Raw genomic sequence first — 12,959 nt, 5'->3', positions numbered from 1 at the left:
CATCACTAGTTTAACGTCTCAAAGCGATTCAGGCTGTGAGAGACGCCGTAGTGAAGGGCTCCGGAAATTTCGGCAATCTGGGGTTCTTTAACGTGCACTGACATCGCACAGTACACGGGCCTCTAGAATATCGCCTCCATGGAAATTCGACCGCCGCGGCCGGGATCGAACCCGCGTCTTTGGGGTCAGCAGCTGAGTGCCATATTCACTTAGCCACCGCGACAGCCTCAGTAGTGTATATATATGATTTAATGCGAGAGCATAGGCAGCACGTCAGGCCATTTGGCAGTGTCGCTGCCGTGTGTCCCACCTGATGAGGTCATCATTCATTTGATGATGTCATCAGTGACACGGGATGCGCGGTCATGGCAACCATGAACTTGCCCGCACAGTTGGATGTCTTTACAGAATATCTGCGCTCATACCTCTCTGGCTGAAAAAGAATATTTATTACTCACTTTTTTATTCCAAACTGACCTACGGCTTAATGGTTTGGGGCACTACTACACAATACAATTATACTAAGCTAATTACTTTACAGAAGAAAATCCTACGCTGCCTCGATTATTTTCGTGGCATTCCACAGGACTTAAGAACCGCTCCTCTATTTAAAAAACACAACATCCTAAAGGCAGACCAGTTGTATTATTTCAAAGCACTGCAAGTAATACACCAGGAGAAACTGTACGGAATTATTGCCTCCGAAAACGCTGAATACCTTTTGAGGCACCGAAAACACCGTACACCAAAAATCCGAACAAATTATGGAAGACAGACAATGGCGTATCAAATACCTACCATCTTAAACAAATTTGAAGGCAAGCTAAACTTTGAATGCAAATTAAAAGCATTTAAATGCCAACTTAGGGAGCTATTGTTATGTTGTCAAATTAAATATAGTCATAATTGAACAGTGTTTTTCATGTTTTACTGTCGTCTCATAAAAGAAACCCAAAACCCTGTATAACTCGTAATGACTCAGTTGCTTGTGTCTTGCTTTTGTGTCTTTTCAAACAGTATTATGAAGTTTTCACTGAAAATTTAAAAAGTGCATTATGTATTTATGTATTATTTTGTACAGCAGTTATTTGTGCTAATTTGTTCAAGTTATTTGTGTAACGTCCGATTATGTGTGATTTGTTGTTTGTGTGTGCACCTGTATATGCAATACTTTTATGTACAGGTGTCAAATGTTGCGTATTTTTTTATCTTTTGTGACTACCGCTGGGAGGCACGATTTATTATTTTGGTTCTAAGATGCTTGTTGTATCTGTACCGCTGTGATCTGTGTAGGGTCAGAGGCCTCGTCAGGCACCATTAGCCTTTAGCTTCTGTCCCTGCATGAGACTGTGTTTCGTCTGATGCTGAAATAAAGTCTGAAATATCAACTTATGACTCGCCATGACTGAGCGAAAGTGACATCACATACCGCGTGAGGCAGCCAAACAGAAGTGATGACCGGAAGTGACGTCATCTTGGCAGCTCCTTGTGCTATCGCGGCCCAGTCTGGGCATTCACTAGGCGTCCGCAAATTTTTCAAGCTTACTTCTGCACTGACTTCGGTCTACAGGAGTGCAAGAGCTCAGAAGGAGCAGTCGCCTTAATGAAAGAGCAGGGCTAGATGTAAAAACAGAAGCTATCGCTCCTCTGCAGAAAGACCAGGAGAACAAATACACTCAAACCTAAGTCTATTTTTCAACACATGCCCTGTATTACTTGTGCTGCAAGCCCTCTTAGGGTGGCGAGCGTTTTGGCCACGATATGCAGGACCGGAATGCGAAGTGATCTTTCAAGGGAGAAGTTTTTGTTGTTAGTAGACTTCAACTAGTTTAGATAGACTCTATGTGCTGATATGTATGCATAGTGCGACGGTGCCGCGATAACAGGCCAAGGTCACTTGCGTTGCAACGCTACCTCGGTGACCGTAAAACTGCCTGGTACAGTCACTAGAGCCCGTTCGCGGCTGTGGTGCTCCGTGGGTGTACAGCCCATTTGATAAATAGAATTCCGCGGCGAATGATGAAATAAATGCCGACGTGCGATGGCATACTATCTTTTTCGAACTTGAACGGATGTTTTATGCGGGAATTTTGTGGCGGCCGTAAGTTGGCACGTTGGGCGTACCTTCTTGCTGCGGCCCCATGTTCCAGACGAAGCCCATATGATGCGATGCCTTCCACTCCTTGAGCGTGTCCATTGAAACGCGGCCCACCATCATACCGCTGAAGCCCATCTGCGCAGAAGAGGCAGAGGTACAACATCATGACCAACAGTTTCGGAAAAAAATTTCTAAAATTGGAAAATTCTGAGATACTTATGTCGAAATATTTAAGTTAATATTCCACTCTTCTGATATGTACACTGTAAACGGAAAGGAGTAAAAAAGGAATAAGCTGTCCTCTAACTCCCTGCCAGAAGACTACTCTTTCTTTACTCCCATATAGGCATTTAGTGTTTAGAGTTTGTAGTTTCGATCTACACGTTCCGAGCGTTCTTGGAAACTTCGAATTATTGCCCTGTGCAGCCAATTTCCCTAATTTAAATCGGATTAACGTCGGGCTCCCGCCTTTTTTTTTTTGAATTCCCGCAAACGGTGGGAGGAGTGGACCAACCTTTCACTCAGTCCCGTGGCGGCTTGCCGCTCCGCCATCGGCGCAGTGATACGTAGTGACCGGCGAAAGCGAAGAGTCCAGGCGTATTTTTATTTCCGTGGGCCTAATTTGCAGCTATGTAGCCTCTGACTATACTCCGTTTCATACATCATGTGCAACGCGGTGAAGGCTACGGAAGTAGTCCGCAGAAAAAAATAAAGAGAGGTGCATCCCTCCGCGCTGTTTTGTGGCCGTGCGGTCTAACGCGTCGCTCCATCTTCCTCCCTTCCCGTTACGGCGAGGTTTAGGTGTGCACTGAGATATGACAGATACATTTCCTTTCCTCAAAAACCAATTTACCGACGAGCAAGGCGTATTTGTCCGCGTTTCAGATTGGTCCAAATTGTCGTCACGCCGCTGAGCTGGACGCCATTTTCTCAAAAGTAAAAGGGAGGCGGACAAAAAGAGTAAACACGGCGGCCAGCGGGGACAGCGAAAACGTGAAATGGAAAAAGACGACACACGCAAAATACAAAATCACAGATCTCGACCGATTAATTCGCAATATCGGTTTTTGTCACGCTCATGACAAATGTATTCCCACGAAGCCTGTCGGCAATGCATTTGTTATTTTTCGCTCACCACAAGCAACGCACTATTTTCTATCACGGATGCAGGCTGCGCAAAAAAGAGCGCTAGCTTTGACAGCGTTGCACCTGATGTATGAAACGGAGTATAGACCTATTTATTCATGGAAACCTAAAAGAAACAAAATAAAAGCGAAAGCAAAGTCGCCACGCGATTGCTGAAAGGCACTTCATGCGTTGGTCGACTCCTCCCACCGTATGCGGGGAATTGAAAAAAAGGCGGGAGCAAGACGTTAATTCGATTTAATTAGGAAAATCGGCCGCACAGGGCAATAAATCGAAGTTTATAAGGATGCTGGGGACGTGTAGATCGAGTTCCCGCTGCAACTTTAACTCAGTGCACCTTTAAGACTCCTATATACGCTTTTGACGATAGCAAAAGCGTTAATAGAACAAAAATTCAAGACTGGCATCTGGTGACCTGCGGATATATTGTTATAGTGAAATCTTACAGTATGTGAAAAAATTGCATTCATAAAAGGTTTCCCGCTCAAAAATGCTTTTGCCTTGAATTGTTGGGTGTGTAAGTGAAAAGTTGTTGCGAAGTTTTGTACACAAGATTTTCGTTTCATTATGGCTGGTTACCTGATGCTTTAAATACGAGCGATCTTAAGCAGAGTTGCAGAAATAAATAAAGTGATTGAAGGAGCCTAAACTAGTTGTTGGGGTTAATTAAATGTCGGCATATCGTGGCTCTATACATTTCCGGGAATTCAGCACACGCGTGCTTTAAACCCAGCCGCTTACCGTCATGCACGAAGCCGTTGGAGCTTGTTGGCTCTTCACATTTTTTTGTTAGTTCGTTTTCAAGCTCTTACAGGTTGTTAGCATATAGTAATCTAAATACTTCGTGAGATAAATATTTACTGCTGTTGACGCGAAAGCTTTGTTCCTCAAATGACTTAGCTTTGCAAAGGTTCGCAGATCTTCTGATGAAATTCGAGAACGAGCTGCGATATTATGAAGAAGAAAAGAAGTAGCATGTGGTTCGGTGTGGGGTTGTAAGAATAAATTCTTAACTATACGTATTCTATAGAAAAGGCAAAGACATCCGCTGAACCAGTTTTGTGGGAGTGAACGACTGTACTGGTCGGGGTGACCGAATAGAGCTTTTAGATATGCCGAAGGAGCGTTGCCTTAAGCCTTCTTAGCTCGCATGCTTGGAAGCAGACGTCGCTCAAGCTTGCGACCGTTTACCTGCTCGCAGTAACTTGCCGTAAGAACCTCACGCCTGAATTTCAAAAAGGGTATGCTTGTCCTCTAAATGATCTGACTTCTCATTTCGTAACGTTGCCCTTAATATTAATTCGAAAGCATTACTAGTTTTATTACGAAGAAAGCCGGCGGTGTGGGCATGCTAGTGTGTGTATTCGGGGATGGCCCAGAAAATCACAGCGATGGTAAGGAAAAAAGGGTGACGTCATCAATTGGCCGTATGTCGCAAATAACAAGTCGAACACCGCCAGTCAGAGAATCCCATACATGTCGTTCGTTTCTGTATACTCGCCACTTCAGACAATCTTATAAACGCTGTTCGTTTATGTACGAGGTCTGTTAGAAAAGTATCCGACCTTTGGCCGAAGAAAAAAACTGGCATAACTAGAGTGTTGGAAACCTAATCACCTTCAAAGTAGTCTCTTTGGGACTACACACACTTCTCCCAGCGGTGCTGCCGTTGTTGGAAGTATTCCGAAAAGTCCCCTTTCGGAATGGAGTTCAGCCGAGCTGTCGTTGCAGCGATAATGTCCTCTCTTGTCTGGAACAGCGCACTTTTAAATGGCCTCTTGATTTTGGATAACAGCCAAAAGTCGCAGCGGGCCATATCAGGAGAGTAAGGAGTCTGTTGAACTGCAGTAGTCTGGTTTTTCGCCTGAAAAGTCTGAATCAAGTGCGAGGAATGCGCAGGAGCATTGTCGTGATGGATGCGCCACTTTCCTGTTGACCTCAACTCCGGTCTCTTGCGCCGCACAGCACCATGTAGGCGACGGAGGACATCCCTGTAGCACTCTTTTATCATTGTTTGACCCTGTGGGGTGCGTACTCGTGGTGTGCCACACAGAGGGAGTCAGAGAAAGCAGTCAGCAACGCTTTGACATTGCTGTGCACTTCGCGGGTCTTCTTTGGTCTTGGTGACGTCGAATGCTTCCACTGTGACGACTGGGATTTGATTTCCGGGCCGCACCCATACACCCATGACTCGTTACCAGCGATTGTGGTGTCGATGAAGTCGGGGTCACTGTTTCTGGAATCCAGCATGTCCTGTGAGACATAAACACGAAGCTGGTTTTGTTCCACTGTGGGCAGCTTCGGCACGAATTTCGCCGCAACTCTTTCCATGAACAAATCTTCGGTGATAAAGGAATGTGCAGAAAAATTACTGATGTCCACCTCTTCCGCAATTTCTCGGACAATAACACGACGGTCCCGCATCACCACAGCGTTCACTTCGGCAAGGACCTGGTCATTTTCGCATGTTGAAGTCCGACCGGAGCGTGACTCTCTCTCCACCGATGTGCGGCCATCTTTAAACTGATTGTAACACTGCTTAATCTGTGTGCTGCTCATCGCACCGTCACCGAAAGCCGTCTGAATATTTCGAATGGTTTCCACTTGGCTGTCGCCCAGTTTTTGGCAAAATTTGATGCAGTAGCGCTGCTCCTGTTGCTCCGCCATTTTCCTTGCAACAAAAAACCGACGAGAGCACTGCGCACTGCCTCACTCAAACGCTGCGTCCCAGAGACTGACGCTATCGGCAGGCGGGAAAAAATTCGTGCATGCGCACGAAGGTTCAAGGTAGGCTGATGCAAGAGCGCTTGTTTCATATCCATCGGGTGTTCGCAAAAAAAAAAAAAAAAATAGTCGGATACTTTTCTAACAGACCTCGTATATACTCGCCACTGGCCGAATCCAGGTGGCGCCAGTTTTCACGCATTCGTAGCAAAATTGTGATGCAATGGTTTGTCGTACAGCGTTCCGGGTAGTGTCATGCGATCATGTTGCGTATAGCTTACATGTGCTATTCAAGGTTCAGGCTAGCTTGCGACAGGGATTCGAACCGATGACATATGCATCTTGAATTGCATGCCTACCCAGACTCTCTACCCCTTCCATTAAGGCGCGGTTGAGGTGTCCACCGTGACGTGAAACAGTTACTGCGCCATTTACTTTCGTCAAAAACCGATTTTCATTTCAAATTGTGATGCAGCCGCTCTTGGTACAGTGTTCCGGATGATGCCATACGCGCGTGTATGTGGGTAGTGTGTGTATGGGTGGGTGTTAAAGGGCAAATGCATAGGTTGCAAAGGGCAAATGCATAGCACTTTACCTCAATGTCCTCTTAAGCGTCGTTACTAACTTCCAAGTTCCCGTCACAGATAGCAAAATCTGCAGGATGCACTGTCTATATACGTTATCTTGCTCTCACATTGAGAAACTGTTGTTTATTACTTGATAAGAGCACCCGCAACACGCACTTCACGTACGACTTAACGCCCAGCTAGGTGTATATTGTTTCCTGATAATTTCAATTCGTCTTACCCTAGCGAAGAGGGCCGCCTGGCTGAGAGAGTGTCCGAAGGGGTCCGCCTGCCAGGCGACGCTGGGAACTCCACAGTCGGGACCGAACGTGTCATTGAGGAACCGGAGGCCAAGCGTCATCTGGTCGATGATGGCCGTGTAGTGGGTGACGGCCTCGTCGTTCTGCACCCAGCCGCCGCCGACGAACTGAAGCTGTCCTGCACGTCGCGTACGATATGCGCTTTCTACTCGTATACCGAATCTTACGACAGCTATCATGGGTCATCTGTTTACACTCGAAGAGGTCGTGAATCCCACCTTTGTTCAACAGGACAAACACATCGGATAATGCGGTGCACTGCACGGAGCGTTGTCGTCCCGAAACAATTCACTTTATGAACGCACGGTAGTAGCGAAGTAATTAAACCTGAATAATTCGCTTCCGCCTTTTTCTTTCCCCAAAAATTTGCTCAACAGTTTTCTCTTGAAGCCTGCATACTGTAGCATGGCCCATATCACTAATGTCGTGACCAAAGCTGTCAGCCACCGTCGGCCGTGGTAGCTAAGCAGCCATCACTGTCATCGCTAACTTGAGAGGCGGAGTAGGTTAAAACGAGCACGCTCCTCCCCTCTCCTCCCGTCCAAGATTGTGTTGTAACGCTGTGAGATTTCGCTACAGTCGCATACCTCTTTGCCCTCGTTGTGTGAGAAGCTTTGCATTGTTGTTGGGTTACGGGGCAGTTGTGTTCTTGGAGCGCGATTATGTCGGGAGGTGGTTTGATAGTACTGTTGGAGAGTGCAAGGCTTGTGTCTGTAATGTCGACAGCTCCACTACCAGACTGTGATAATATCCATTGGTATTGTGATCGGATTCCCCATCTCTGATGAGGGCTGGTTCTAGTACGACTCTATTCTAGGCCTTCTCTTTGGGATTGCTGGTGAAGCGTCCTATCTCTAATTGAGACGTCTTTGGTACGTAAGTCTTGAGAGCAATTTCGAGCTAGGTCGTTCCGGTATTTCGCTTTTCGATTTCGGTTCTAAGTCACGCTTAGATTTGCTGAATTTTTTGGGTGCGTTGCATTTGTTTTATTTGTTGTCGCAGCTCCTGCATCTGGGTCACTACCATCGTTATCACCTCAACCTCTACTCGCCACCGCTCCTGCAGGCAGGATAGGCCTAGACAGCCTGCCCATCGATATCATTCCCCAGCAATGAACCCTTAATGCAGACATTCCCTCTAGTGTCTACAAACTACTCATTAGCCCGATACTAAAAGTATAGCCCGCAACACTCCGGAGCAAGACGTCTAGAATGCTCCCACGACCTGGCCCAGTCTGTACCGACGCGACCACATACCAAGCTCATTAACCCATGGCGGCTGTAGGAACCGACGTAATTACGATAATATTAAACTGTGCATCCTACGGAACCCCGCTACCGGAATAGGCGGAAGAGGTCGCCATAGGCCTAGCTAGAAGCAACCAACAGAGTATCTGACTCTACGTCTGCCATCCGTCAATATTCCCACAGCCGCATCAACACGAAGGCCCAACAAATTCTAATACCGCCCCCTCCCCCATTCGTCCAATGAACTGACTCCTCCCCTCTAGGCAGTGAAGGCGTTCACGCTGTCTCATTCGAGTTTTTACACACCGAGCAACCGGGACAGAGGACGATCAAGGAGGCACAGCCCTAGTAGCACGAATTGCTGCTGTAACATCGCACCAATATAACCTTTTAAGGTTGTATTAACGTGGCTAGTGTCTCCCTTTGGCAATATCAAGGCAACTGTCGTGTCCGGTCGCTGTGTTGAATGCAGCGAAAGACGCACACGGTACTTTTAGACTTCGTTTATTTAAAGCCGATGAGGGTGCGACCAGCGTCGACCGAGGCAGGAGCCGAACTGGCCGCCCGAAGAAAGGGGGGAGCCGAGAAGCGTCCACGGGAGGGAGTGGCTTCCCAGAACAGGAGGAGGGTGCGGGGGCGCACCATGGGGGGGCATCTGGCGACAGCGTGCGACCGAGGGGCAAGTGTCGTTAGGAGGAGGATTGAGTGGTCGTTAGGAGGAGGATGCGAGTGGTCGTTACACACACAAAAGCAATAAGGGGACACAAGACTTCCTTCCCCCTTAGAAAGTTGCCTGGTATCGTGCAGGGGGTCGGCGCTCACGCGTGGAGGCGCGCTGGCTTTGTGCGCTCGGGGGAGAAACACTTGTAGGCTGGCTGTTGTTCGCTGTGTCTCCCAGGTCTGTCCTGGGCGAAGTCTCTTCTTCCGGGAAGAGGTGCCAGGCTATGTGGGAAGATGGTGCACGTGTTCTCTCCGCTGGCGGACAGCTCTCAGACGGCGTCGTAAACCTACGCAGCTGGTTGAGATGTCGGCGTGCTACTGTGCCATGTATGTTGACGAGCCAAGAGCGCAGGCCTATGCGTCTGACAATTGTAGCTTCCTCCCAGCGTGGCTTTTTCAGAAACTGTCGGGCGAGGACGCGCTGCCCCTCATTAAGCGTGCCGCAGCGCGGAATTGCTTTTTCTTCCCGGAACGTCTCTGCCTTTGGCTCGGGGAGGATGGCTGTGAGCTGGGTTCGCATTTCACGCTCGAACATCATTTTCGAGGGGGTCTCGCCTGTTGTGCTCTGAACCGTCGTGTGCTGCTTGAAGAGAAAGCGCGCAAGGCGGCGCTGCAGCGAGCCTGTCTGATCTCTTTCAAGGGCGCGTTTTAGCTCGGCTACGTAGCGCTCGGCTTGTCCGTTTGTCGCTGGGTGGTAGGGGGCCGATGTAACTGATGAGATCCCGTTGTCGCGATAAAACTTGAGGATCTCCGCAGACACAAACGGTGTTCCGTTGTCCGACACTACCTTGCGCGGCAGGCCGAACGTTGCAAATAGTGATCGGAGGTTGTCAATGACTGCTGCCGAAGTCGTCTGTCCCATTTGCCTTATCTCAAGCCACTTTGTGTAGGCATCTACGACCACAAGGAAAGTGCAGCCCTCAATTGGTCCTGCAAAATCAATGTGCAGTGTGTGCCATGGTGTGTCTGGCTTTTCCCATTCTGGGACAGGAGCTTTCGGCGGGGCGCTCCGGCTGCTCTGGCAAGGCTTGCATTCTCGCACCACTGTTTCGATGTCGTTGTCAATGCCAGGCCACCACATGTAGCTTCTGGCACACTTTTTCATTGCAACGATGCCCCGATGTCCGGCGTGGATGAGAGACATAGCTTGTGCGCGTAGTTCTCTCGGCATCACAACTCGGGACCCAAATATGATGCAGCCGCGATGGGTGCTCAACTCTGTAGCTCGCCTGCGGTAAGCGTCGAAGTTGTCCCCTTTGAGTTTATGCACGTTGCCTTGTTGAACAGCTGTGTAACTAGCCGGAGAGCTGCGCACTTCTGCGTAGATGCTGCAACTGTGCCTGCTGTAAGCGGAGGTTCTGGCAGTGCTTCGAACATCAGAACGTCTCCTGGTGGAAATGGTTCGTCAACAGTTGCGTCTAGTGGCAGACGGCTTAGCGCATCGGCGTTTTGATGTTTACTAACCATGTTCTGGCTCGGCGTCTGGTGTATGCCGCATATCATCACGCCTAGTGGAGAAAACCAGTTTCTCCCTAGAAGGCTTGATCCTGTGCCCTTCACAACAAGCAGAGGTAGCGTATGGGTCTGGCCGTTGTAGTTAACCTGCACGTTGGCAGAGCCCAATAGTGGCAGATTCTGTCCTGACCACGTTCGCAGGTGCGTGTCGTCTTGTTGCAGGGCGGGTGCGTCAGATGGCCATGAAGTTCGGAACGTGTCCTCACTGATCAGAGTACAGGCTGCGCCGGAGTCCAGCTCGAACTTAATCAGCTGGTGATGTACGCTTACTTCTGTAAAAATCTTCGGTCGCGTGCCGAGATTCATGGTGTTCAGGTCGTACAACACAGATGGTGTTGCTGATGTTGCTCCATGGAGATCAGATAGCGGCGTATTCTCTGAGGCGTTGACGCTGTGATTAGGCTGGGAAGGTGACTTTATCTTGGCAAGTCTCCGTTTCGTAATGCATGCTCTTTCGATATGCCCTCGCTTGTGGCAAAAATTACACGTGGCTGACTGAAATCGACATCCCTGGGGGTTGTGTTGGTCGTCACACCGCCAGCAGCGTTGTGCCTTTCTGACCGATTTTACAACAACAGAAGGCTTGCGCACCTGGTTGCTTGTCTGGTGTACCGGCTCGGTGTTCCGGCGAATCCCTCTCTGCTGGTGACCGGCGCTCTCCGCTCGAACGGCGATGTCGTAAGCTTTGCTGAATGTGAGGTCCTTCTCAGCGAACAGGCGCTGCTGCAGTGACTCGTCACTCAGTCCGCACACAAATCTGTCGCGTAACATCACGTCCAAGGGAAGCATGGTGGTGTTAGCAGAAGAAGCTGCGTCTCCCTCCTGCCCGGTAGCTGTTGTCGACAGCGTTCCAAAATTGCAGTCGGCAGCGAGCTTCTTGAGCGCGGCTACGTAGGCGCTCACAGTTTCTCCTCCCAGTTGATCTCGTCGTTGGAAGCGAGCCCGGCTGTAGACCTCGGATGGCCTTGGGTCGTAGTGCTTTTGCAGCGCTTTTACGATGTCGTCGTAAGACACTGCCGCTGGTGTGCTTGGCTGAATAAGGGCGCAGACAGTATCGTAGGTCTGCTCCCCGCACAGCGTCAGCAGGTTGGCCCTCTTCAAGGCTGGGTCTGTGATGTTGTTAGCTTCAAAGTAGAACTGAAGGCGTCCAACCCACGATGACCACGATGAGCCGTTGAACTCTGGTATCTGATTGGGAAACCCTCGCGTAGCCATGGCTTGTCAATAGCGTTGCGTAGCGCGGGTCGAATCCACTTTCTCGTCGCCACTGTCGTGTCCGGTCGCTGTGTTGAATGCAGCGAAAGACGCACACGGTACTTTTAGACTTCGTTTATTTAAAGCCGATGAGGGTGCGACCAGCGTCGACCGAGGCAGGAGCCGAACTGGCCGCCCGAAGAAAGGGGGGAGCCGAGAAGCGTCCACGGGAGGGAGTGGCTTCCCAGAACAGGAGGAGGGTGCGGGGGCGCACCATGGGGGGGCATCTGGCGACAGCGTGCGACCGAGGGGCAAGTGTCGTTAGGAGGAGGATTGAGTGGTCGTTAGGAGGAGGATGCGAGTGGTCGTTACACACACAAAAGCAATAAGGGGACACAACAGCAACATATGAACAAAAGCATTGCTGCAATATTTTCCGTGATGTTGTGTTCACATTTTACATATGTACAACATTGCCTCAATGTTTCGTAACATAAGTGTAACATTCTTGAAGAGTTCAGCAACCCTGCATGAGCATGCAGGCCTGCCACTTGGCAAGCTTCACAACATATTGCAACGCCTTGCAATGACCAACGAGAACGGGCAACACTTGAGCTCCACAATACAGTACAACATAAAACTCATACACTCACCTCTGAATGGATAGCATGGAGTCAAGCTTGTATAGCCATCACTGATGGGTGCACCAAGGGTGATAGTGGCGCATGGGTAATAAACAAAGCTTTGCGACAAAATAATGGGGCTGCGTATGCAGTCTAAGGCAGGCACAATGGAAGAGGTTTATTTGCAAAGTGCTGCTAGTTGAAAAAATGTTTACTGTAACAACAGCCAGAAAAGTTCTGGAACCCTGTTCTTCAAATATATGTGTAATGTTGTTTTATTGTTATGTTTCAAAAATTATAATAACCCTCTCCTGGCTATATTGCATCAACATTTCTTCTCGACGTTGTTCTAGCAAGTGCAGATGGTATGTTATCCGAATCAATTTCTGAGCACATGGCTGCAATGTTAGCAGATTATATCATCCTGACCAACTTACGGGCACGTTGCTGCAACGTTGGAGTATGTTGCACGACATTATGAAACATTGGCGACATTTCCATAACGTTGTGGCACCATTTTCTGCTACTAGGTAGAATGTGCATCGTCTACCTACAATGAAATCACACAAAACTAAAAAACAGTCTGACGAACGTGCCCAGTATTTTTCGATAAAAAATTTAAATATTGGAATATCGTAAGGTACTGGGACGAAAACATTGAAGGCAATGGTCCATTCTTCCGATATGTAGCAAACTCTTTCTTTTAAAGTTTTTCCATCGCTCGCATCGAGCGGTTAAGACTGCCATAGAAAACCAATGGGAAACGTTTTTGATGATAGCAGAAACGCTAATGGCAAAAAAAAAAA

General features: G+C 48.6%; 1 protein-coding gene across 9 annotated transcripts in view; it reads right to left on the bottom strand.

Annotated features, from left to right (window-relative positions):
* LOC149336151 (lysosomal alpha-mannosidase-like) overlaps window positions 1–12,959 on the bottom strand; it is a 66,559-nt gene that overhangs the window by 35,693 nt on the left and 17,907 nt on the right. For 8 of the 9 annotated variants that reach the window (XR_016284153.1, XM_089552623.1, XM_089552626.1 and 5 more), the window contains exons 4-5: window positions 6,776–6,972; window positions 2,125–2,233 (exon numbers count right to left, since the gene is read on the bottom strand). Coding sequence is in view for 8 of the 9 variants with exons in the window: in XM_089552623.1 (XP_089408749.1) it covers window positions 2,125–2,233; window positions 6,776–6,972 (306 nt within the window). In the remaining variant the exon portion in view is untranslated. The remainder of the gene's footprint in view (window positions 1–2,124; window positions 2,234–6,775; window positions 6,973–12,959) is intronic. The other variant, XM_089552624.1, reaches the window with a different exon arrangement.

Source organism: Amblyomma mixtum, chromosome 7 (assembly GCF_055824585.1).
Source record: "Amblyomma mixtum isolate Tamu chromosome 7, ASM5582458v1, whole genome shotgun sequence".
In the NCBI taxonomy this organism is placed as follows: domain Eukaryota; kingdom Metazoa; phylum Arthropoda; class Arachnida; order Ixodida; family Ixodidae; genus Amblyomma; species Amblyomma mixtum.
The sequence above is the reverse complement of the archived record's forward strand: the minus strand, read 5'-3'. Positions and strand labels throughout refer to the sequence as shown.